Source organism: Nematolebias whitei, chromosome 13, assembly GCF_014905685.2.
Source record: "Nematolebias whitei isolate Nwh7 chromosome 13, NemWhi1, whole genome shotgun sequence".
In the NCBI taxonomy this organism is placed as follows: Eukaryota; Metazoa; Chordata; class Actinopteri; order Cyprinodontiformes; family Rivulidae; genus Nematolebias; species Nematolebias whitei.
Genome location: NC_056510.1, coordinates 25,358,603 through 25,383,892, shown reverse-complemented (window position 1 = coordinate 25,383,892; position 25,290 = coordinate 25,358,603). Strand labels below are relative to the sequence as shown.

General features: G+C 38.7%; 1 protein-coding gene across 1 annotated transcript in view; it reads left to right on the top strand.

Moving 5' to 3' along the window:
• The window catches only part of col4a1 (collagen, type IV, alpha 1), a 54,021-nt gene extending 36,077 nt beyond the window's left edge, over positions 1-17,944 (top strand). Inside the window, exons 30-52 of the mRNA XM_037686183.1 lie at positions 218-368; positions 458-571; positions 2,032-2,199; positions 3,815-3,904; positions 3,988-4,140; positions 4,287-4,385; positions 4,497-4,586; positions 4,833-4,972; positions 6,612-6,738; positions 6,847-6,927; positions 7,358-7,456; positions 9,952-10,002; positions 10,085-10,270; positions 10,403-10,536; positions 10,646-10,718; positions 11,671-11,742; positions 11,837-11,965; positions 12,991-13,089; positions 13,166-13,378; positions 13,485-13,662; positions 13,746-13,860; positions 15,477-15,649; positions 17,423-17,944. Of these exons, the coding sequence (XP_037542111.1) occupies positions 218-368; positions 458-571; positions 2,032-2,199; positions 3,815-3,904; positions 3,988-4,140; positions 4,287-4,385; positions 4,497-4,586; positions 4,833-4,972; positions 6,612-6,738; positions 6,847-6,927; positions 7,358-7,456; positions 9,952-10,002; positions 10,085-10,270; positions 10,403-10,536; positions 10,646-10,718; positions 11,671-11,742; positions 11,837-11,965; positions 12,991-13,089; positions 13,166-13,378; positions 13,485-13,662; positions 13,746-13,860; positions 15,477-15,649; positions 17,423-17,504 (2,817 nt within the window). The 3' untranslated portion in view covers positions 17,505-17,944. The remainder of the gene's footprint in view (positions 1-217; positions 369-457; positions 572-2,031; positions 2,200-3,814; positions 3,905-3,987; positions 4,141-4,286; positions 4,386-4,496; positions 4,587-4,832; positions 4,973-6,611; positions 6,739-6,846; positions 6,928-7,357; positions 7,457-9,951; positions 10,003-10,084; positions 10,271-10,402; positions 10,537-10,645; positions 10,719-11,670; positions 11,743-11,836; positions 11,966-12,990; positions 13,090-13,165; positions 13,379-13,484; positions 13,663-13,745; positions 13,861-15,476; positions 15,650-17,422) is intronic.
• Positions 17,945-25,290: the final 7,346 nt, after the last annotated feature.

Genomic DNA, 25,290 nt, shown 5'->3' with positions numbered 1-25,290 from the left:
AACCACTAATCCCAACATGTACTGTAATTGCCATACTTTGTGATGGAATAAAGCTCTATATCAACATTTAGATTTTCCAACAAACCAAACTATCAGTCCTGCAGTTTTGTTTTAAGATGATAAAATACAACAACAAATACAATGGTATCTGTTTTCAGCTGGGAGATTTAAAAATTGTTTTAGATTTTCAGGAACTCTTTTATACGTAAACCTACAGGGTGAACCTGGACGAGGTCTTCCAGGTCCAAAAGGTGTACAGGGCTACACAGGAGTTACAGGTTTCTCGGGGGAGAAGGGTAATGTTGGATTTCCAGGTGTTCCTGGACGTGAAGGACAGACAGGACCTCCAGGACCTCAAGGTCTTAAAGGTAAAGTAAGAAATACCTTGTCTGTGAAGTTTTATTGAATATAATTTGTACCATGTACAAAAGCTGATGCTGTTTTGTTTGAAACAAAGGGGAAGTTGGACCTCCGGGACTTTCTGGACCAGCTGGCCCACCAGGACCTCCCGGAAAAGGTTTACCTGGACCTCCTGGACCACATGGACCACGTGGAGAGCCTGGACCTTTTGGTGAGCAGAAACATCCATCCATCCTTTTCTGCTTGTTCTGAAGTCAGATTGCGGGGGTAGCACCTTGAGCAGGGAAGCCCAGACATCTCTTTCCACAGCCACCTCTTCCAGTTCTTCTGGGAGGATTCCAAGGTGTTACCAGGCCAAATGAGAGACATAGTCTCTCTAGTGTGTCCTGGGTCTTCCCCGGGGTCTCCTCCCAGTCGGCCATGCCCAAAGCACCTCCCTAGGGAGATGTCCAGGGGGCATCCTTAGCAGATGCCCAAACCACCTCAACTGGCTCCTCTCGATGTGGAGGAGCAGTGGTTCTACTCTGAATTTCTCCCAGATAACCAAACTTCTCACCCTATCTCTAAGGGAGAGTCCAGCTATCCTGCAGAGGAAATTCATTTCAACCGCCTGAATCCGCGATCTCATTCTTTCAGTCACTACCCAGAGCTCATGACCATAGGTGAGGGTAGGAACGTAGACCGACCGGTAAATAGAGAGTTTTGCTTTTTGAGCAGAAACGTGCAACATTTAATTTTATGGAAAATATCTTGTCATGTCACTGTAGGAAGAAGAAAAAAAAACACAATCACTGTTGTGAACTTCATCTTAATGTTAACAGAGTTTTGGACATGAGAGTCTTGATTTAAATAGGCTCGGACAAAATGAGATCATTTTACCGTGTGATAATGCCAAATATCAGCTTGAAAAAGGTGTCTTCAGCTTATGGTGCATATTGTTTGTAGGGCATTAACAGAGTACTCGAGTAATCTACACATCGATTGCTAGGACATCTATCGAGGTTAAAATGCACTGTCGACTAACCGTAGTGACGTCATATTATGCGACCACCATATGACTGTAGGGGGCGGTGTTGCACTGTTGCAGGTCACAGAGTATGGTGTAACACCGGGTCCAATCCACCGAACCAGAACCAGCTCCCCCTGACCTTGTTTCACAAACAAAAAGCAAAAAATATTAATCTCTAAACCTATAAAAAAATCTCTAAACATAGTAATCTCTAAAACTAAACTTAATGCGCACCACAGGTGGCGGTGGTGGTCACCCCCCCACACACACACACACGTTAAGTTTCGTTTTTGACGTGCTGCATGTTTCTTCGCGTTTGCAGTTTAATAATAATAACTAATAGTTTAGTTTTTCCTGTGACTTATTTGCAGTATGATAAATGGTAGGAGCATAATATACGCTCCCAATGTTTTGTTGGTCTTTTTTTTTTGTAAATAATTACCTTTTTTGCGGTTTTATTTATTTATTTATTTTTGTATCTTGAGATCTATGACGTCATCAAATACTCGCGTTCTACTCGGGTTTTATTATGTTAATGTCGAGTTTAAAAATTATATACCCGTTCAACCCCTAATTGTTTGTCTGTTTGTCATTTGATATTTTGTAAAAGTAATAAAAAAGGAGACATAAAAAATAACAAGTTTTTAATGTATTTTACACAGGCGTTGAAGGTATAAAGGGAGATAAGGGTTACCCTGGTCCTCCCGGTCTTGATATGCCAGGCCCTCAAGGAGAGAAAGGAAGTCCTGGGCTCCCAGGAATCCAAGGTTCTAAAGGACTCCCAGGGCCACCAGGATTACAAGGCATAGATGGACCAACTGGGAACCAAGGTGAGACAAACAAAACAATTTGAGACACAATAAAAATGCCCTTTAGATGTGCCTGTTGCAGAGCAAAGAGGGGGAATTGGAAATACTCTGGGTCCATCTGTTTGTCTGAAAACTGTGAGCATGATAACATGAAAAATGAGTGACATACTAACTTCCAGTTTGGTGTGTGGGTACATCCAGGTGTTAAAAAAAAGTTTTATTTTGAAAATTGGGTTGCCACTTAAAAATCTAAGATGACTGTTGTCATAAATGTCTGTCCATGTTGTGAGCCAGATAATTTGGGGAAAAAAAGCGAGGTACCAACTTCCGTGTTAGTGTACTGCTACATCTAGGTATAAGAAAGGTCCTCATCAAAAATTGGGTTGCCACATCAAGATCCAAGATGGCTGCTGCCATATATATAAATAAGTAAACCTTGTGAGCTGGAAAACGTACCAACTTCCCTTTGGTGTGTGGCTGCATCTAGGTGTAAGAAAGGTCACTATCACTTTTGGGCGGCTGTGGCTGAGTGGCTAGAGCAGTCGTCTGCCAATGCAAGAGTTGTGGGTTCGATTCTACCAGCAGTCACATGCTGAAGTGTCCTTGGGCAAGACACTGAACCACTCATTGCCTTAAATGTGTGTCCCATCAGTGTATGAATGTGGTAAAGCACCAATTAGTCTCTTTAGAATGATTTGTTCAATTAGTCTTTGTAGATGTTTCGTAGAGTGCTGTATGAATGGGTAAATGAGGGCACAGACTAGTGTAAAGAGCTTTGAGTATCTTGATAAGATAGAAAGGCACTATACAAGTACAGTCCATTATCAAAATATGGGTTACCACTCAAACTCCAAGATTGTCACCGTCATATATATGGTTTCCTCAATTGATTCCTATGATGGTTAAGGCCACCATTGACTACCCCCTTGCTCCACCCCTGGTGGTGAATAAAATTGCTTCCTTTCTCCAGGATCAGTCACTGTGCTACATCAAAACAAGCAAAGAATTAAACAAATAAAACCTATGTCTTTTGTTACATGTAGTTTATCTCCTACCCACTTGAATATTTTGCACCAAAGACATGAAGGTTTACTTACTTTAGTTCAGTTCCAGTTCAGAAAAGCACTCATCTTGAAAACTATGAACATTCACTGTTCAAATTCTTCATCGACGGGGGACAAGCGCACTGCTTGTTCATCAGGTTTGATTCTCCCACTCCAAGCTTTTGTCCATAGATGGTCATTTTTTTTACCCATACAGACCATTTAAACTTCTAATTAAAAATTCCAAATATACAATGTCTGTTTTTTTATAGTAATTCACTTGTTGCATGAGCAGTTAGTTTTGAGTTACATCTTGAAGGTTTAATTCAGACTTGCTTGAGAGTTATAAAGAAATAAAGCTTTTGACTCCCAAGTTTCACAACATAATAAATAACTGGTTAGTTATGATGTGTTTGAATGGTAATAAGCAGAAATTATGCTGATGCATGTTTTGTTTGATGTTTGGTAACTATTTTAAAAATTGCAGTAAACATCTGTTTAATTCTGATTTAATCATTTTGGACTATTTTGAAGCATTTTAGTCTTTTAAATGTTAGTCACAGTGTGTGTGTGTTGATTTATATATTTTGTAGGTTCAAAAGGTGAAATGGGGATCATGGGAACACCAGGAACCCCAGGATTTCCTGGGCAACCAGGGATACCTGGATCTCCTGGTTCGAGAGGTGAGCGATACCGAGTAATAAAACTCATATGTGAGCTTCTCTCTTACTGCATCAGCAGCCGTCAACTTCTATTTTTCTTTCAGGTGATCCTGGTTTTACTGGATCAAGAGGAGATATTGGAGATCCTGGACTTAAAGGTGACAGGGGAGATAAAGGTCTTCCAGGACCTCCTGGGAACTTGACCAAGGTTGAAATGGAGCACTTGAAGGGCCAAAAGGGAGACATTGGAGACCCAGGTATAAATCAACATGCTGGCTATTTTCAACATGCTGGCTATTTTGGTGGAGATTGTTATGAAATAAATAATGAATAAATCTCTAAATCGACCAACAGGTCAACTTCAGTGTCCTTATTTGCTTTAATTTAATTTGTTTTCCAACAGGCCACCCTGGTGTCACTGGAGAAAGGGGCTATGAAGGATCCCAAGGAGACCCTGGAATGCCTGGCAAAGACGGGGCTCCTGGATTACCTGGACATCAAGGCAACTTAACCAACTAACTGAACTTTCACAATCTTGACTTGCATATGTTCATGATTTGAACAACTTCTTAACTAAAGCAGTGTTTATCTCAACGTGACTACTGTATCTCAGGTGATAAAGGAGATCCTGGTTTTCCTGGAGAGCCTGGCGTGACAGGAGCACCGGGTCCCAAAGGCACTGTGGGCGAGATGGGAATACCAGGTACATGCTCTGAAATCAAACACTCATGATACAAGACTAGGAAAAGAAACCTTGAAATGTCCTGGACATGTTGAAGCACAGATGTCTGCAAGGTTTGCTTCTGAACTCAGTAATGTTTCTATAATATCTCCATCTTCTGCTTATGAGAAAGCCTCAACAACTGAGGACTTTAAGTGAAACTCTCTTTATTAACTGGTCCATTGATTTAAAAGTCAAATATTTTTACATATTTGCATGTGCTCACAGGTCCAATTGGTCCAAAGGGTACTAAAGGAAGTATTGGTACACCGGGTCATACGGGATTCCGAGGCACAGATGGTGAAAAGGGAGACCCGGGAGTACCTGGTGAGCCAGGTATTGGTCTTCCTGGGCATCCAGGAGAACAGGTAATTCATGGGTTGTGTCTACGAATGGTTATGAGATGAAAGTTTGTTGACATGGGTCAAAAATTGTTTTAATTTATTTTTATTTTATTTATCTTCTTAAAAAAACAAATCTTCATTAGTTGGCACTTTTAGAAGGGGGCTGTGTGTGGTTTAACATCTTAATGCATCAATTTTAAGGCAGAAACAAGATGCAACATCACAGATTTGATGTTTTGGGAATATTTTAAACCCTCAGAACTTTCTTTGTAAATGTCCTGATGCACACTCAATAATCCAGGTAGATCAATCTAACAGGGTTGAATCAGGTCATCTGGAGAAGAATTATTTTGGATAAAAGCCAAAACATTTCAACAAAGAAGAATCCGTCCAGAGGACCTGACTCAACCATGTGATTTCTTTAGTAAAAGTATTTCATCCACCTAACCACCTTACCATTTCTTATTTATAGCCAAACACTTTTGATAACACTTTTTGCCTGTCATGCATAAGCTTCAGGTTGGTCTCAGCCATGAGTTCCATGTTTGTACAAAGTAATTTGGGTACAGATCTGATGACATTAGCATGAACCTTGTTGCTTGCTGATTGTCGTAACTGCAGGCTTTTAAAGGCAGAACCCAAGGATGCAGGCAGGACTCGGGAGACTGTGGTTAAATAAGAAAGCACTTTTAATAACACAAAAACAAACGACTGTCGAGGCAGCAAAACTTACCTTACTGAGACACGTAGAGAATCACGAGGAGGCACTCAGGAAACACCAGGGACTCAGGAGGATTACCAGAAGAATACAAGACGATGCCCAGACGAGGAATACCACCAAGACACAGACTTATATACAAACACTGATGAGGACTAAACACAACACCTGCCAGGCTCACAGGTGTGGGAAAAGGGAAATCACACAAGAGGAAAAACACCACTGGGGCAATATCACCACACTGATAACATCAGCAGGGCTTTTTTTCTGATGCCACTGGCCATTGTTATTTTTTGTGTATTAAGTTACCACATAAGAAAAGTATATCAAGCAGATGCAGTTTTCTGTTCAACAAGGAAAGCTAAAATGGTACATATGCGGTTAAAAAGAACACAAAGAGCCAATGATGTCTAGAAATATACTGTACAGTAGCACACCAAAGTACACATCCAACTACAACGTTTCTGAGTTGTCATGAGTAGAAACACATCTTCAGACAGGAGACAGTCAGTTTGAGTACAAAAATGTATTTTACGTGGGGTCTTCACAAATTCACCATAAACAGAAAGTGATGTTTTTAAAAAGAAAAATATTTATACTTATAAATGATAGTTCTTTCCCACATGCTTCACCAGGGTCATACTGTTTCACTTGGTAGCTTTTATTGCTGATAATAAAAAAAAACATATTATACTGTACTAGTCACATGCCTTCATCGTTTATTTATGTAATAAATCAGATATTCAAGAAGCATGCAACTATAATTTGTTTTAAAAATTGGATAATTTTCATGGCTATTAGTTAATTTTGAATATATAAGTAATGTTTCTTCACATAATCTTTGTTTCCTCTATCAGTACTTCAGTTCACTTAAGGTTTAATTAGTTTTGACTCTTTATTTTAATAATTCTTTGCTTATTTTTATTTTTTAAATTTCTGTCACAGGGTCAGACTGGCCAGCCAGGGTTTCCAGGACCACGTGGGGATAAAGGTGAGAAGGGTCAAGAGGGAATGCCTGGGAAACCTGGACTGCAAGGAGCCAAAGGAGATCATGGGAGCACCGGGTACCCAGGTCAGACTTCAGACTGAGACATCTCATTAAATTCACCAAATAATACAGAGTTAAACATGTAACTTGTTTTCTTGTTTCAACGTGCTCTTTCTCTGGTTTGTGTGTTAGGTCAGCCTGGTAGACCAGGAGATAAGGGTATCACTGGACTCCCTGGGTCTGCAGGAGACCCAGGTCGTGATGGCCGTCCTGGTAAGTTAAATTCAGGCATGAGACACATTTTGACATAATTTCCTTCACATACCTCATAATTTATCTCACAAATCAGGTTTTTATTTAAATTAATTTAGTTTGACAAATAACTGGACACCCAACTGGTCAATATGTTATTACGCCTAAACCTTCTGCCTCTCAAAGCCCCCAGTTTGGTAAAAAAAAAAAAAAAAAAAAAAAAAAAAAATGTTTAATTAACAAGGGTTCTCAGCTTTTTCATTTCAGCCATGTTCCAAAATGAAAATTTATAGTTTGAAGGCATTTCACTTGTTTTTTGAGCCATGTTGACGTCAGTAAACGGCAGGGTGACTAGTCTTTTCATGATAGCAATAAATTAAGCTAATTTAAGCAACTCTATAGTCAAATGCAAATTAAATTATAACAAGTATGTTTGGGTTTTTTTCTGCAGGTGAAGGTGGTCTACAAGGGCCTCCTGGTGTTAGGGGAGAGAAGGGGGAGCCTGGAGAGGATGGCATCCCTGGATCCACCGGGGAGAGAGGAGACCCAGGTTAGTTCTCATTTAGGACAAGGCTGACGTGAACATGTAATGAAAGTCAACATATTATTATTATTATTATTGTTATTATTGTTATTATTATTATTATTATTATACATTTAATATATAACACTATTTTGGAAACACAAGGAATCTTTACAAAAAGAGCTAAACTAACAAAGCAACAAAAATAAATTACAAAATAAAATGAGCATAGTTGCTCAATTTTAACTTGTCAGTTTTGTGTAACCTGGAAGACAAACAGCTACAAATTTATAATCAAACACTAGCGTCTCAGAAGAATCAACAGTTAGCAAAATATTTTATGAACCACTGAACAGATTTTATTGAAACTTACATCACTGGATGTAACTCTATAATAGATTAACCTTCAGGAAAAAAAAACTAATTTAAAATGGCCACTTCAATTAATTGACATTGGCCAACACATAAATGGTTTTCACCCATCCATCCATTATCTTCCGCTTGTTCTGGAGTTGTGTCGGGGGGGCAGTAGCTTGAGCAGAGACCCAGACATCTCTTTCCACAGCCACCTCTTCCAGCTCTTCAGGGAGGACCCCAAGGTGTTCCCAGGCCAACCGAGAGATATACGTTAGTCTCTTCTGCGTGTCCTGGGTTTTCCTCGTGGTCTCCTCCCAGTCGGATATGCCTGGAAAAATTCCCTTGAGAAGAATCCAGGGAGCATCCTTACCAGATGTTCAAACAACCTCAACGAAAATGAATCAGGAAACAGTGGCACAACTGGAAGAGCTGCTGCCTCTCAGTGAGCAGGATACCTCGGTTCAAATTCCGGTCCGAGGGCCTTTCTGGGTGGAGTTCGCATGTTCTCTCTGTGCATGCATGGGTTTTTCCGGGTACTCCGGTTTCCTCCCACAGACCAAAAACATGCATTTTAGGCTGATGAATAAAACTAAACTTTAATGTGGAGGTAGCAAAGAGTCATCCACAGACTCCATCCATCCATCACTGTGTGAGAGGCTGGGTATACCCTGGACAGGTCTCTTGTCCATCCCAGGGATGCATAAACACATGAGACAAACAACCCTTCATTCCCTCACTCACACCTAGGGACAATTTAGAGTTACCAGTCAGCCTAACATGCATGTTTTTGGTCTGTGGGAGAAAACTGGAGTACCCGGAAAAAAACCCTTGCATGTACGGAGAGAATATGCAAACTCCACCTAGAAAGAACCCAGCTAGGATTTGATCAGGTGACTGTCTCACTGAGAGGTGGCAGCCCTACCAACTGATCCACCATGCTGCCTCAGCATAGACTCTGAGCACATGTACTATTGCATGAGATTTTGCATAATGTTACTTTCAATTTTCACCAAACTAAAACTTTGCCAGTTCTCAACATGAGATGATGAAACTCTGGCAGGGGACTGCATGAAAGTATGATTAGGCAGTTATTTTTACACAGGAGCTACTGCACATGTGTGCAGTAGAAGGCTTCCATCATTGGCACCTAGGGGTTCAGACCTGGAGAGGCTGTTAAAGGTCTTGCTCAAAGGCCCAGAGTGGGGCAAATGAGGGTGGAGACAGGTGTATGTGCTTCACCTTTTCCACCTAATTTTAAAATGATATTCTTAATAGCCAATTAATGGTGGGAGTGGTGGCACAGAGGTTAGAGAAGGTGGACCTGCGACCCTAAGATTGCCAATTTGACTCCCCAGACCGACAACATCAAAATATGGGTGGAAAAATTGAAGCAGCCACATCTTCAGTCATAGACTGAGACCACTGAGGTGCTCCACAGAATGCCACAGGAAGTCCTTCCTCCCTGTGGCTATCAAACTTTTCAACTCCTCTCCCTTTCTACACATAGGACAATAAAATCAATCCTGCACCACAATAAACACTTTGATGTTTATGTCTGCACCTGACCTGTTTTACAACCTAATTGTTGGTATTTTTATATTCTCTGTTATTTTTTTATACATTGTGTGATTTCTTGTGTACGTTTCTTTGCATTGAAAGTCTGGCACTACAATTTCCTACGCGATCAAAAAAGTTCAATCTTATCTTATCTTATCTTATCTTATCTTATCTGCTTCCACCCTCATTTGCGCCACTCTGGGCCCTTGAGCAAGGCCCTTAACCCCCACCATCTGCTCCCCTGGGGGGCCCAAATGGCAGCTCTCTGCTCCACACAGAGGGCTGTGGTAGCTCGGTGGTCTGTGGTTGCATCAGGAAGGACATCTGGAGTAAAAACAATCACAAGACTTCATGCGAGTTAGTTCGCTGTGGCGACCACCGAAGAAGGGAGTAGATGAAAGAAGAAGAAGGAAAAAAAACTTAATTGCCAATTAATTAAAGGACTGTGTCCCAATAATTAGACTAATACTAATAATTTACATTGATGAAAGATTGATGCACTGCTTTGAGTTTATATGAGCTTATTAATACAGTACTTAACTCTAAGTAACCTATCTTTTTTATTGTTATTTTAAATCAAATAAATATGTCTCTGCTATTTTCTGCAGGTCTACCTGGTGTAGGTTTGCCTGGACCACCTGGAACTCTTGGTGTCAAAGGTAATAACTCGTCCATCACTGGCTTCTATGAACCTATGACCGAAATCTGTTTTTCCATGCAGCTTGATCTTTTTCTCTCCAGGTGACAAAGGTGGTGCAGGTGTACCTGGCATGCCAGGTCATCCAGGTATCCCTGGCCTCAGAGGAGACAAAGGACTTCCAGGCCCACTGGGACCCCAGGGAGAACCAGGAGAGCCAGGTCCTCCAGGCATCTCTGTAGAAGGCCCCAAAGGAGAGAGGGGAGAAACAGGAGCAGTTGGTGAAACAGGTACTGTGTTAAGGTCTGATGAAAAATGACATGAAATTAACTTTTAATGTTTATGATGCTTTCCTGTCAGAAATATAGCAAAATTTATAGATGGCAAAATAAAGATTACTTCTTGTGTTGTATTATAAACAGGATCCTCGGGAGCACCAGGACCTGCTGGTGTGCCAGGCAGAGATGGACAAAAAGGAGAGACTGGTGCTCCAGGTTTACCTGGTTACCAGGGAGAGTCAGGACACAAGGGAGACCCTGGAACTCCTGGACTTCCTGTATGTCATTAGACGGTTTTCACACTTTGTCTCTTACTCCACGTGTTATTTACATGACAGATTACTGACTCATGAAAGTAAGAGCTGTTCAAAATGATTAATTCTGCAGGGTCCAACTGGACTCCCTGGTATTGACGGTCAGAAGGGAGAACGAGGATTACAGGGTGTTCCAGGCTTCCCAGGTGAGTCCTCACAATGTGACAGAATATAATTTACAGTGTACGTCCACCTCCATGAAATGTTGATTTTATTTGACAAACCTTTTGTTTCCCACTGAATGTCTTTGCTCTAGTTAGATTTGCTCAAGATGATACTTTTGAAAAAATATTTTAATTTACTTTTCTTCCCTATTTTGGTAGTCCACTAGTCTTTTGGCATTAGCCTGCAAAATGTTAACACTTTTTATACAGAGGACCAGATTTAAGTTTTTTAGATTTTTCTACCTGGATTATTGAGCATGCATCAGGACTTTTTATACACATTTTGTTGATTATTTTAAAGCCCATTTCAAGTCACTTTGAGAAATGTGCTTAAGATTCAAATGCGGGCAATGATTTAGTGTTTCTGGTACTATTTGATCACTTTTGCTGAGTCACTCTTTGGTGGGTGGTTAGTGTTTTGACTGCTGTTACATGAGTCATCTTGAGCCTTTGGGGTAAATGGCTTTACGGTATCTTCAGACGTTCTCTGACATCATGCAGAATGACTTCATAGCTGATTCAAACACCAAGCTGCCAACTTCTTGAAGTAGTGAAGCAAACCCCAAAGAAAAACAGCTCTTGAATCACAGTTGGGTTGATCGACCACAACTCTCAGATTGAGCCTTTCCAACAAAATATTTTGAACAAACAATTATTTTCTTAGTCTGTTTTCTCATTTAAACACTGTAATTTGCACTTATGGCCTTTCTGAGTAACATAATGGTATTTGAATTTATTATAAAAACATTGTTTTTTTGTTTTTGGGCATTTTTTATCTTTAAACTTGATGAGATTTGCATATTGGCTCCACGATATTTTAACATTTTTAAATCAAATTTACTTGATTTCTATATCTGTAATCATTTTAAATTGGATTTATGTTAGATTTTTTTTAATTCAAATGATGAGTATTGAAACTCATATACCCATTTAGGTACCAAGGGTTCTGTTGGGGATGCTGGATTCAAAGGAGAAGGAGGTGACCGAGGATTCCCTGGAGAAAAAGGTAATAAAAGAGGAAAATAACTATTTAGTTTTAATACCAAAACCTCACTGATCATTTTGAATTTTATATATTCTAATAAAACTGTATTTACCAGGTAATGAAGGTCTTCCTGGCCCCCCTGGCCCCCAGACCTTCATCAAAGGAGACATTGGTTTCCCAGGAAATCCAGGATTGCCTGGTCCCCAGGGCCCATCTGGGTTTCTTGGGCAAAAAGGGCAGCAAGGTGAGCTTTGTTGTCACCTGCTGTCAAAAAACAGACATACATGTTACTTCCTCTGTGTGTCTGTGTTTGTTTATCTGTTGTGTTAGCAAACTACATGTATCACATTATTTGAGCACTTCAGTTTAAAGATCTTTGTTTAAAATTTTGACATTACTGGTTGGCATCAAGGCAGCACGGTGGTGCAACTGGTAGAGCTGCTGCCTCTCAGCGAGCAGGTCTTTGGTTCAAACCCCGGTCCAGGGGCCTTTCTGGGTGGAGTTTGCATGTTCTCTCTGTGCATGCGTGGGTTTTCTCCGGGTACTCTGGTTTCCTCCCACAGACCAAAAACATGCATGTTAGGCTGATTGATAACTCTAAATTGTCTCTAGGTGTGAGTGAGAGAGTGAATGGTTGTTTGTCTCGTTTGTCTCTATGTGTCCCTGTGATGGACTTGCGACCCGTCCAGGGTGTACCCCGCCCCTCGCACAGTGATTGCTGAGCATGGGCACCGGCGACCCCCGTGACCCAAAATGGAACAAGCGGGTAAAGATAATGGATGGATGGATGGTTGGCGTCAACCCTGTCTATCTGTTAGTAAAATACCTCTAACCACTGAATAACTTGTAATAAAACTCTAAGAAAATAAATATTCGCTGAACATCCACAACTGACAACGTTTTTTAAGTCAGCCTGATTCAAGATGTCCGCCACAGTTAATCAACCTTAAACAGGAAAAAATGGCTACAACTCTGTCAATGTCACAAATATTAACCACAAGTTTTTATGTAGTAGTAGTTGAGCATCTTTCCTAACACATATTCTACGTACTAACAGGTTGCATGAGGCCTCCTTTTGAGTCAGATTTGACCAACAATGTTAAAATGTTTTCATTTTTTCCAAGATTATTTTAGTTTAAAACTTTAACGCAGGACACATGCATTCCTTCAGAATATTTCCAGTTTTTAAAGCAACCTTTTTGTTTTCTGCTCACCTGTAATAGTCAATGATGATTGAAACTATAACTTTGGTCTTGTCTTTTTTGTCAGGTTTGACGGGTATTCCAGGTCCAAAAGGTGATGATGGGCTCCCTGGGTTTAACGGTCAGTCAGGAGCAAAAGGAGAGCCTGGTCTGCCGGGGCCACAAGGTGAGCCATTCGTAGGAATGAAATGTGGTTGGTGTTTACTGTCAGGCTGTCATGTTCTAACTTATTTATCCTTCAGGACCCAGAGGGCATCCTGGCCCTCCAGGACCCGATGGTGTTCCAGGTCAAGTGGGTCCACCTGGCCCATCCTCCATGTATCATGGCTTCCTGGTGACTCGTCACAGCCAAGCAGTGGACATTCCATTATGTCCTTATGGGACTAGGCTGATATACGACGGCTACTCTTTACTTTATGTGCAAGGCAATGAACGCTCCCATGGACAAGACTTGGGTGAGGAACATGTCAAGGGGGGCAAAAACAAACACACAGAAATGTAGAGGAGAAACGTGAAAAAGCTTTGAGGTGGAACTACAAGCTGTGGGTTTCTGTGTTTCAGGTACGGCAGGCAGCTGTCTAAAAAAGTTCAGCCCTATGCCCTTCCTGTTCTGCAATATCAACAACGTTTGCAACTTTGCCTCTCGTAATGATTATTCCTACTGGCTCACCTCACCCGAGCCCATGCCCATGAGCATGGCACCTATTACCGGGGACAGCATCAAACCCTTTATAAGCAGGTTTGTCAATCACTCTGTCCTTACCACTGTTCCAGCTGTGTATTTAACAATAACAAGTGTTAATTTAATCTGTGCATGTGCAGATGTGTTGTGTGTGAAGCTCCAGCCATGGTGATAGCTGTTCACAGTCAGACCATCATGATCCCACCATGCCCTGAAGACTGGGACTCTCTGTGGATTGGTTACTCCTTCGTTATGGTGAGTTAATTCACTCCGAGTAAATCTTGTTCATGTATCACAGAAGGAAAGCTCTATTTGGCTCTTTCTTGAATTTTAACTAAAGAAGTTGCAATTCCTGTGAAAATAAAGTGTGAATGCTTATTGCAGAACTTATGCTTAAAGCAGAACTTGCTGAAAAACAGTTGAAATTAGTTTAGTTTAAAATACTTGCAGAAATACAGCTGAAAATGTAGAACAAGCGTATATCAGCAAGAGAAAAAAGAAATAACACAAATGTTGAAATGAGTGCAAAAAATGTGGAATTAGTTGAAAAAGCTAATATTAGCATAAAAACAGGTAAATAGTAGCTGAAATAACTGAAACTAGAATAAACAAGCTGAAAGGAGCATAACAAGTTGTAATTAGCATAAATAATTTAATTAGGTTAAAAGTAGCAGAAATTAGCATGAAAAACTTGAATTTATCTGAAAACAGCTTAAATTGGCTAAAATATGCTAATAAGTTAAATGAAAAAAGTAGAAAAGCTAAAAATAGCAGAAGAAAGCAGAAAGAACACATTTGCCCAGTTAAACTCTCAATGAGATTACCTGTATAAATAGAGTAAATGAAAAAACTGAACGAAAGCAGAAATGAGCACAAACGTGGAAATTACTTAAAAAAGGCTGAAATAGGCATAAAACCAGCTGAAACATAGTTAAAAAAAGGGAGAAAGAAGCTGAAATTACAAAACGGAAGTAGAGAGAACACATTGTTGCTGAAAAAAGTATAACTGAGTGCAACAAAAATGGAATTAGCTGATAAAGCTAAAATTAGCATAAAACAGCTTAGGTAGCTGAAAGAGCAGAATTAGCTGAAACTTGTTGAAATGAACTGGAAGGAGCATAACAAGCTGAAGTTAGCAGAAATAAGTTAGAAGAAGCATAAAAATGTTGCAGTTAGCTGAACGAAGCTGAAAGGAACATAAAACAGTTGAAAAAACAGCTGAAAGTAGCTGAAATTAGCAGAAAGAAGTTAGTAGAAGTACAGACATTTTACAATTAGCAGAAAGAAGCTGAAAGGAGCACAGAACAGCTGAAAATAGCTGAAAGTAGCTGAAAAAAGTTTAAATTTGCACAAGGAAGCTGAAGCAGAAAAAATGTGAAAGGAGCAGTAAAAGGTTGTAAACAGATCTAAAGATTTGAAGGAGGTAAAATGAGCTCATTTCATTTTCTATGAGAAAGTAAGTGGCAGAAAAGACTAAATATTTTAAAAAGCTAAAGATGCACCAATGCCAAAAGTCATAGCACCCTTCTCCTGAAAGAGCTGAATGTTTTGATTTATGATTTGTTGAAGTAGCACAAAAATTGTGGAACGCAAAAGATGCTGAATTTTTTTATGGAAGAAAAATGAATCATAATTGTGTGAATGCTTCATAAACATTCACACAATTGTGATTCCTAGAATGACAAACGTGGTAAAGCTTTATAATCTTTTTAGGTTTATTGATCAGTCCAGCTTTAATTTAGATCTAAGTTTGTATAATTTGGTTAATTGAAGAACAAAAAAACCAACCTATATTTAGAGAAATCATTTTAATCACAGAAAGTAACGTTTCCTTTCTTTTCTTTGCCTTCTCTTTGTAATTCTCCGTGCAGCACACCAGTGCAGGTGCTGAGGGTTCGGGCCAGGCCTTGGCCTCTCCTGGATCCTGTTTGGAGGAGTTCCGTAGCGCTCCGTTCATCGAGTGTCATGGTCGAGGAACCTGCAACTACTACGCCAACTCCTACAGCTTCTGGCTCGCTACCATCGAAGACAGTGACATGTTTAGGTACGTTACACCACCTGTGTTCACACAAACTGTTAGAGAACAAAGTAAAACCCCTGATAGTTTTGTTTTCGATGATCTCTTGTGGTTTAAGCTCCCTCTTTGCCTAAATGCACAGGCGGTCCCAAATACTGAATACTAACATCTACACCTCCTGGAGCAGGGTCTGCCACCGGTGGTTCTTTGGTCCCACTGCAGCGGCCAAAATTAACATATCATTTATTCACTTTACTCACTTTACATTTGTCATTTTACATCACAGAGACCTGCAGAGCTCAGTGTTTTAATTCTTTATCAATATTGGAACAAACTATAAATTTGTTTCCCTTCTTTAAATGAATCTTTTATAGCTAGCTAGCTATCTATCTAGCTAGCTAGATAGCTATCTAGCTAGCTAGCTAGATAAATGGATGGATGGATGGATGGATGGATGGCTGGCTGGCTGGCTGGCTGGCTGGCTGGCTGGATGGATGGATGAATGGATGGATGGATGGCTGGATGGATGGCTGGATGGATGGATGGATGGATGGATGGATGGATGGAGAGTTAGAGAGTTAGATATTTTATTAATCCCAGAGGAACATTCGAGGCATCCAGTAGCCTGTTCTAATAATACAGAAAAAAAACATGAAATAATCAAAAAGAAGCAGAATACACAAATTTGGAAAAAGACAATATGCACAAGGTGCTTACATTCATGAATAACCTAGATATATATGTTTACATGCATACACATCTAAGAATACATATACTGTATATATACATATGTATATGTACTGTACATGTATATATTCATAAGTGCCTGGTAAGTAAGTACAAGACATAAATATTTTTATTTACCGAGCAAAGGGACAGACATGGCTTGTTATTATTATTTAACACAGTTAACACAATTTAATTACTAACATAGCTGTCTTGCATCACTTGCAGTATTATCCCATGGTGTGGTCCAGTGCTTCAGAAAAATACTTAACCAAACTACAATTAGTCCAAAATACAGCAACTCATCTTGCACTGAATGGTTCCATATATGCAAATATTATCAGTTTGTACAAAGCATTAAGTTGGCCTTTGGTTAAAATTAAGGTTGAAATTGCCCTTTCCTGCTTTTTTTTTGCTTTTTTTTAGAAACATTGTGGTATCTAAGATACCAAATGTTTTATATAATCAACTTTTATTTAGCCAAACTTTACACAATTTTAATGCAAGGCATGCTTTCAAAGGTTGTTTTACTCATCCACCATGCAACTGGAATGCTGGACAAAACACTTATTGTTAGAGGAATGAAAAACTGGAACTCTCTTCCTTCATCTGTGTTTAATGTAACAACTGCTAGAGCTTTTAAAAGAGTCCTGCTAAACTATTTTATTATTATTTTATATAATAAAATAATAAACTATTTTATTATATAAAATGTTATAATTTTACATTTATGAATTAATTATCATATAATGCTATTCTACTAATGTTATATTAAGTGTATGTAACTGTCTTTGTAATACATGTTTTTAAATTATGTTGATCCCAAGAAGAGATGGCTATTGGGGATCCAAATAAATAAACAAATAAACAAAAAAATGTATATTTTTATCAAAAACATTGCAGACCCATGTCATAGATGTGTCTGAGGTCAAATGTAAAAATGAGCTTTAATTTTTTATTAATGGGGAAGTGATAAGTTTTCATATTTTAGAATTGAGCCTATTTTCTTTATTTGATTTTCTTGTACATCCCAATAAGATTTACCTCTGACAATTATTGTTGTTTGTTTTCCAGGAAACCTGTCCCAACAACTCTAAAAGCAGGCAATCTCCAAACCCACATAAGCCGCTGTCAGGTGTGCATGAAGAGGACATAAACCCAACGTCAGCGTCTTAAAAAAACTCAGCTTTACTTCCTGTTTAAATGGTGCTACTTCCTCGCCTGGCATGTGTGAACGAAGAGGAACAGCCGGAGATTGAACTTTACAAACCAAAACACAGAGACCAAAAAGCCATTTTGCTCCAAGCTGAAACACGATCACACGTTTCTGAAGAATGGCTCCCAGTTTACCACTGCACTGAGTTCAAGCCCCTGAAACTGGTTCACTGGTGGTCATTTTCCAAGGGCTGTTTGTGGAGGTCAGGTGCTATTGAATTTGAATTGTCTGCCTTTGCTTTCTGTTAACTTTCCCTTTTGTTACAATCCCGCACATTTAACTACACCTTGAAAATATTCACACCTAGTACTTTGTTTAAATCTACTAATGAACAGGATGGGACTTACCACTGGTTTCACACACCATTTCACAAACATGTTGCAGACAGTCATGTACTCTGTTGTAAATACCATACATTCCTTTTTAACATTATCATAATCTCCTCAGGTTATTACTGTATTCATTGTGTGCTATTAAGCCAATTTTTATTTATAAAGTTTAAAAGATTATGTTGAGTTTATCTGAAATTCCATGTATCCATAAACAATCGATCAATGTTTGACCGCCATATTAACAAAAAAAAACAGCACTGAAATCTCATTGACTGGTTTTGTGTGTGTGTGTGTGTGTGTGTGTAGTATGAATGCATCTGAATGAGATAGCAATTGTGTGTGAGTTGTAATTTCTTCATATATATTACTGAATGCCCTTGCTGTTACTTTATCTAATGCCATTTTATTTTTAAACTCTATCTCTCCAAATTTAAGTTGTTCAAAAAGTCATCTACAAAATTGTTTAAATGCGTAAAACCTTTTCACAGAGCTTCACTTTGAAATACAGTATGTGTCAGTGTTTTTCACTAGAACTTCCTCATCTTAGTTCCCAAATAAATGCACATGTACTGTATATACTGTATACTAACATGTACTTGCTGTTTTGCTTGTTTACTTGACTGTTCCTGTTTGTGAATTCCTTTTTTTTTTTAAAAAACCTTGTTGGATTAAGTGTAAAATGTAGCAGTCATCAAGATTAGAATCAGGAAGTCGTGGTTGCACATTAAAGATTTACGTGTTGGGAAGAGTTACAGATTAGCATTTTTAGCACATTTAGAATTCAGTTCAATTCAGACACTTGTTGATTCAGAAAATCTCCAAACATTGTCTATTTTAGAGCAATTTGTTGCATCCAGTCTACACTCTACTATGATAAAATGTAATAAAATGTAAAAAAACAAAAACAAAAAAAAAAAACCCCATCAGTTTACTGGCTCACCGTTGAATTGGTCACAGTGATTTAAAAACAGAATATATATTTTTCCCATTTCATGATGTGTAATTCCTGCAATAAAACGATGTGTAGATTTTTCTTAATAATTTATCACAAGTTTGTGTGTGTGGAGTGGTTCTTGTTTTCATGACATATAAGGGCATGTTTATGTTTTCCTGGAAGCATGAGTTGAAAACCATTCGATTCTCAGGCCTCTAGAACCTTTGGAAAGGCACGTACCCATTTGTCCTATGTTTGTCATACGTCCTTATATTTCATGAAAACACGTATGTGTGTGTGTAGGTGTGTGTTTGGTTCTATTAAATGCTGCAGTACCATATTTAGACCACTAGAGGGCAGCATTAGCGCACTTTGATTGGAACACTCTCCATTCCTTCCTGGTTGGATGACTCAGCTGTGATTTTTTAAAATTTTATTATTCTTTATAATAATTTACCAGCATCTAGCAAATGACATTCAGCAAAATATATGATGAGCAATAATTTAAGCGCAGCCTCCGCAGCAACACTTGCAGCCACTGCCTCAGCACTTCTGCTGGGACGGTGGCCAACGAACTCTCTCACCCCACAAATACACAAACGGATCGATTTGTTCTTACAGAAGACCAGATAACCCCTCCGCCTTTATTTATTGCTGGAACCCTATCCCTTGTTTCCTCTTTCGTCAACAGAGAGGCAAGCAGAGCCCTTGAACTCGGGCCATCTTCATAAACACGTCTGATCAGGCCTTAACCTCTGACCGGAGAATGTGAGGTCACAGTGGGAGTCAGGGTGGTTGAACGGCACTGAAAGGTCAGACGGACTGAAGTCAGGTGCAGACATGGAGCAAGTGGCCTCAGTGACTGCTGCTCATTTGATCCAAAGTTGCAGTTGGAGGGAAAGTTAGATTTTAGGTGATGCTACAAAAACAATTGTCTTTTTTTACAACTATTTTTTGTGTAAAAATCATGCATTTTCATTTAGCAAACTTAGACTTCATTTCACTTTAAGTCACTATTAAATATAATTTACATATTTCTCTTCTGTTTTATTGGGTCCATGCTACTCCAGATACTTTTTACAAGGAAGATTTTCTGCTGCGTTTGCACATCCCATCCAAACAAACAGAGTTTTGTTTATTTCTTTTGATTTTTAGGAAAAAAGTGAAACTCATTTCAAACACATTCCAAAGTGGAGATTGTTAAAAAAAACTTGGTGCATTGTTGTGGACTTAAAATATGAGGCTCTTCAAAAATGCACAGTAGCACCCTGTTTCACTTGTGCTCAATATCACCACGTGCCCTGGACAAACAAAACAAACAGCAAAAACATTGTAGTCATTTTAAACATTCTTTTTAAACTGTCTTGCTTTATGGGCTAAAACGGTGGCACAGTTGGTAGAGCTGTCACCTCTCAGCAAGAAGGTCGTCGGATCGAACCCCGGCCGGGGGCCTTTCTGGGTGTAGTTTGCATGTTCTCTCCGTGCATGTCTGTGCTTTCTCCGGGTGCTCCGGTTTCCTCCCTCAGGCTAAAAACATGCATGTTAGGCTGATTAGTAACTCTAAATTGTCCCTAGGTGTGAGTGAGAGAGCGAATGGTTGTTTGTCTCGTTTGTCCCTGTGATGGACTGAGACCTATCCAGGGTGTCCCCCACCTCTCCCACAGTGACTGCTGGAAATGGGCACCAGTGACCTCTGTGACCTGAAAAGGAAAAAGCTTGTAAACATAATGGATGGATGGATAGTTTACTTTTTAATGACACACATGTTAATGCAATTGATCAATTTAGCTGTTTGTTTTTAGCACATTAAAAGTGAGTAATTTGAAATTTAAAGAAACTTCAAGCAACATTTTTTTTGTATGCATGCATAGGTGTCGTGGAGCAGAGAAAAATGAAGCATCATAAGCTGATTTACAAACAACATCAACACCGTGCATGTGGTTAGGGTCAGTCCTTAGGAGTGCTCAGGAGCTTTCAAAGGTTTTACCTCTTTAAGTAATTTAATCTTGTCGGTTGTTTGCTAACACAACTAAATTGAGACCCAACTTAAGGGTTACAATCACCTTCAATGAGCTTTGGTAAATATTAGCTCCATCAACTGCCCATGATGTTTCACTGGCAGCAAAGTGAGGAACTGCAACAAGAACATGACGCACTGCTTTGGGCGAAGTGGAGATTTTATTGCAGGTAAAACTGCACCTTAAATGTTGACGAAAACTGAGCTTGTGTTTGCCGAAGTCTCTGAACTTAATCTCGATCTGTCAGATCGGAGGAGGAGATTTGTGTTGCCGTAACCTTTCGTCCGAGTGGTTCATGCAAAGGCCACCACCTTTACCACACCTTCCTGACCCCCACTGGGCTAGGCCAAAGACAGATTACTTTGCAGCATGGCAGGAAACACAAACCCAAATGGAGGACGTGCAGAGGGACACGCAAACGGTGCCTTAAAACTCTGCAAACAAGAACTTTTACCTGCATCTTAAAGGGGTTTTAAAGCAAGCTGTTGCTTCAGCAGGAGGCTCAGACATGACGGTTTATAAACACAGTTATCAATTCAGAATGGACTTTTGTCTTGAGTCGGCTATCAAAATACAGAACTGGAAAATTAAATGTTCTCGTAAACATTTTTAATTGTTTCTAATGAGTAAGATATGGTCTAAATGCTCACTTCCCTCTACTGTAGCTACAAAATATTAAAAGGCACCAAATGACATGAATTTCAAAATAGTTGATGTTTTTAAAACATGCAAAGTGGAAAAAAAGGTTTTTTGGATTTTTTATTTTCCGAACTGAACTTTGCAGCTGTTGTGAATATTCTTTAAAGAAGCATTTTATTTTATAGCTGCCACAGGCTTCCTGTCAAAGTTGACTAAACACTCGTAGCTTCTTTAATTCTGCTGAGTGTACGAGTGAGGTTTGGTTTTCATAAACTCACGCTAAGACCAACATTACACAACACAGCCACACGTTCCTGCACCATTAGCTACATTTAAATAATCTGCAACATCATCAGGACATCGCATGAACCCGTTAAATAAACTTACAGTCGAACTGCGTTTTTTTTTTAAAGGGGCACACAAGAAAGTTAAGCTTTTTGAAAAATAGCAGAAATGTCATAAATCAGTCATATTGTTAAAACAATAATCACAGAGTCAAATTCCTAAAAATATCCCTGACAAAGTTAGAATAACTTAAAACAGAACATCTTTTTTGTGCTCTATGATGTGTGACTTTAAAATGCCGCAGAACTACTCAGGGTGAAAAAAGAAAAAGAGAAGAGATAAAAACAAAATTTGTTTTGACAGAATCTGTACAATCTGGAATAAAAGATTTAGATAAACTGAAGTTAAAATGTAATCCATGCATGACTTTAGGAAGAATCTGTATCACAGATTTAATTAAAAAAATTTATTTTTCTTTTATTATGATTATACTAAAACTTTATTACATGAAACATTTAACCTTCAATGCAAGATTGAAAAAATTAACAGTTTGTACTTCAAGAGGATGGATTTAAAAATTATACATAAAAACATATGTTAAAAATATTAATTTTCATTCACACTGACTGATCAGCATGGCTTCCAAAGTACACCATAAAGTTTTATTTTATTTTTTATTTTTTTAATAAATATTTGTCTTTTTTTTGTTTGTTTGTTTACGGCTCACTCATACTAACTTATTCTACTTTAAAAAAAAAAAGTTTACAAACTGTAATAGATGAAATTATGACTGGAGCCAAACTTAATTTTGTTATATCTGCCCATTCATTATAAGCATTCATGTTGTTGTTTTTTACATAATTTATATCTGTGCTTTGACATTTGAACTAATAGAAAACAAAAGGGATGGTTCAGATTTTTTTAAACAAGGTCTTGTGGAAAGTTTATGAACAGTCAACATCCTACATGTTCTTGATATAACTTTGAATGACCTCAGTTTAGAGGAATAAAGTTTAATTCTGACTATATTGAAAAGTTAACAACGAGTTGAGGTGGGGTCCAGTCTCAAACATTTCATAACCGTACATTCAAACTGTATTTTACATACCATATTTTTTGCTGTATAAGTCACACTTTTTTGCATAATTTGAATATCCTGTGACGTATTTATGGATGTTTTCCCATATTTATAAACCAATTTTTGACTGAGACAGTTTTTATTCATTTTGACTGAAAAATTGAACACTACCATTTTCAGCCACTAGTTGGCACTCGAGAAGTAAGGCATGACATTCTATCATGTAATAGGTAAAAGTGGCTATTAATGACACAATTGGCTTGCCACAGCCTGCCACCGTCGTCTGCCTGGAGCAACCGAATCAGCTTCATTTTATTGCGTCGCCCCGGCAAAATGCATTTATTAAGTAAAAGTTCAACTGAGACACACCTTTACCCTCAAGTCGAGCAAACAAATAATTGTTTTAGGTGGTTAACTTGTTAAATTTTGAATAAATGGACAGCGAGTCGACCTCTGTGCGTTCAGGTTTCTGCGAATGGACTTTGGAAAATGCAGCTGAATTGACAGTCAAAGTGCATTTATTAAGGAAAAGTTACACTGAGACACACATTTACTATAATTTTGAGCAAACAAACAATTGTTTTTAGGTGTTTATCTTCTTAAATTTCTAAGAAATGTTTAGAGGCTCGACCCCCTGTGCATGCCCGTTTCCACAAATCGGGTTTTGAAATGCAGCTGATTTGACCGTCAAAGTACATTTATTAAGCCAAATTTAGACTGAGACAAACCTTTTCTATAATTTCGAGCAAACAAATACTTGTTTTTAAGTGTTAATCTTGTTAAATTCTAGTTAAAGTTCTCCCATGCATGCTCCCGTGGCAGCCCATCGATTTTTGGCACAGCACCAGCTCATATTTCTGGGTTGTCAGTGGTGACGCATAATAGATGTGATGTATACGGTGAAGCGACATATTTATGGATTTTTCAACTTTATTAAACATATTTGGACTGGTGCGACGTGTACGGCGGAACATACGGTGCATTGAAGCCAGTTTCATGTCACCTGATTATTTATGTAGACATCAAAGGTTATTTGGATGTGCAAATAGCGGCAACGGTAGCAGCTAGCTGTAGCTCTTCTGTTGCATTAAAACAGCTCCAAGTTAAAACAAAAAAACAGTTTATGTTACTGCTTTATTATACATTTTTGCACCATTGTTATTTTTGCAGAACATGGTTATTCTGTCAGAATTATTATGATAATCGTAATTGAAGCTTCCCAGGTCACCAGAATTGCTGCAGCTAACTGCTACTGCAACTGCCCATATCAAACTCTAAGTAAATTGTGGCATGATATGGTAGTAACAATGTAAATGTTTTCAAAATACCCATTGCATTAATCACTTTGATTGTTTAATTTTAGATTTGCTGCCATAGTCTGCCCTTTTTCTCTGTTTATTTGTGTTTATCTTGTCTTTATTTCCTTTCCTGATCGTGGTATTTGACTCTGTTCCTAGTGTGTCTCCCTCTTGTGGTCTGTCCAAGTTATTATTCCCTCATTAAATCCCTGTTTTCTTCAGCTCTTGTTCCTCCCAGCTGTTTGTCATTGGTCTCGTCAGTGTTGGTGTATTTAAGTCTGTGTGTTCTGTTGTCTGTGTTCCTCATGAAGACTCCTGGCTCCTGTTTCATGCCCTGCACTACGTCTTTGTTTTTGTCTCCCTTCATGACCTCTTGTTTATTCATGTAACTTTTTGCTGCCATGTCAGCCCTTTTGTTTTTTCATTAAATACTTTTTCTTTACTCTTAACCTGAGTTGTCTAAGTCCTCCCTGCTTAAAAAACCTTAGGTTCAAACCAATACCAGATCCTTACATTTGAGTTGTTTTTGGAAGGTCAACAAATCCCGATGATCTTAGCCCTGCTCGGACTAGCCTTTAGCTCATCAATCGACTCAAAATTAAACTCTATTTCTCCAAACTGAGGTCATTCAGCGAGCTAGCTATAACAGGTAACACATCAGGTTCAAAACCTTTCCACAGAATCCCACAAGCTGAGTTGTAACCTTGAACCTCTTCTTCGTCTCTCTTCTCGCTACCTAATGTCTCTATCCATTTCTGGATCCATTATTAGCTGTAGGACACACGCCATTAGCAGGAAACTTGAAATGCTGCGCTCTTCTCTGTTTTCGCCAACATCTGTTTTTATGGGAGGAGGATCAAGTGGTGAAAAGTCTGATCCTGCTTTGTTCTACACACTGAAACCCCGGGTACATCTTGAACCCTTCAGGCATCTGTGTTGTTTGAGAAAGTGGTAACTGTAGGAGCTGTTTAGTTTTTCGATCCACAGCACATCATGTTCCTAATTAATTTTGTTGAGCTCCTCGTGGGTTTTTACACATAAAACTATCGATACATTTATCTAAAATTACACAACAGATTATTCATATGAAGAAAAAATAAAGCAAATATCTATTTTAGTCATTGTATTGATAGAGCCTGCAG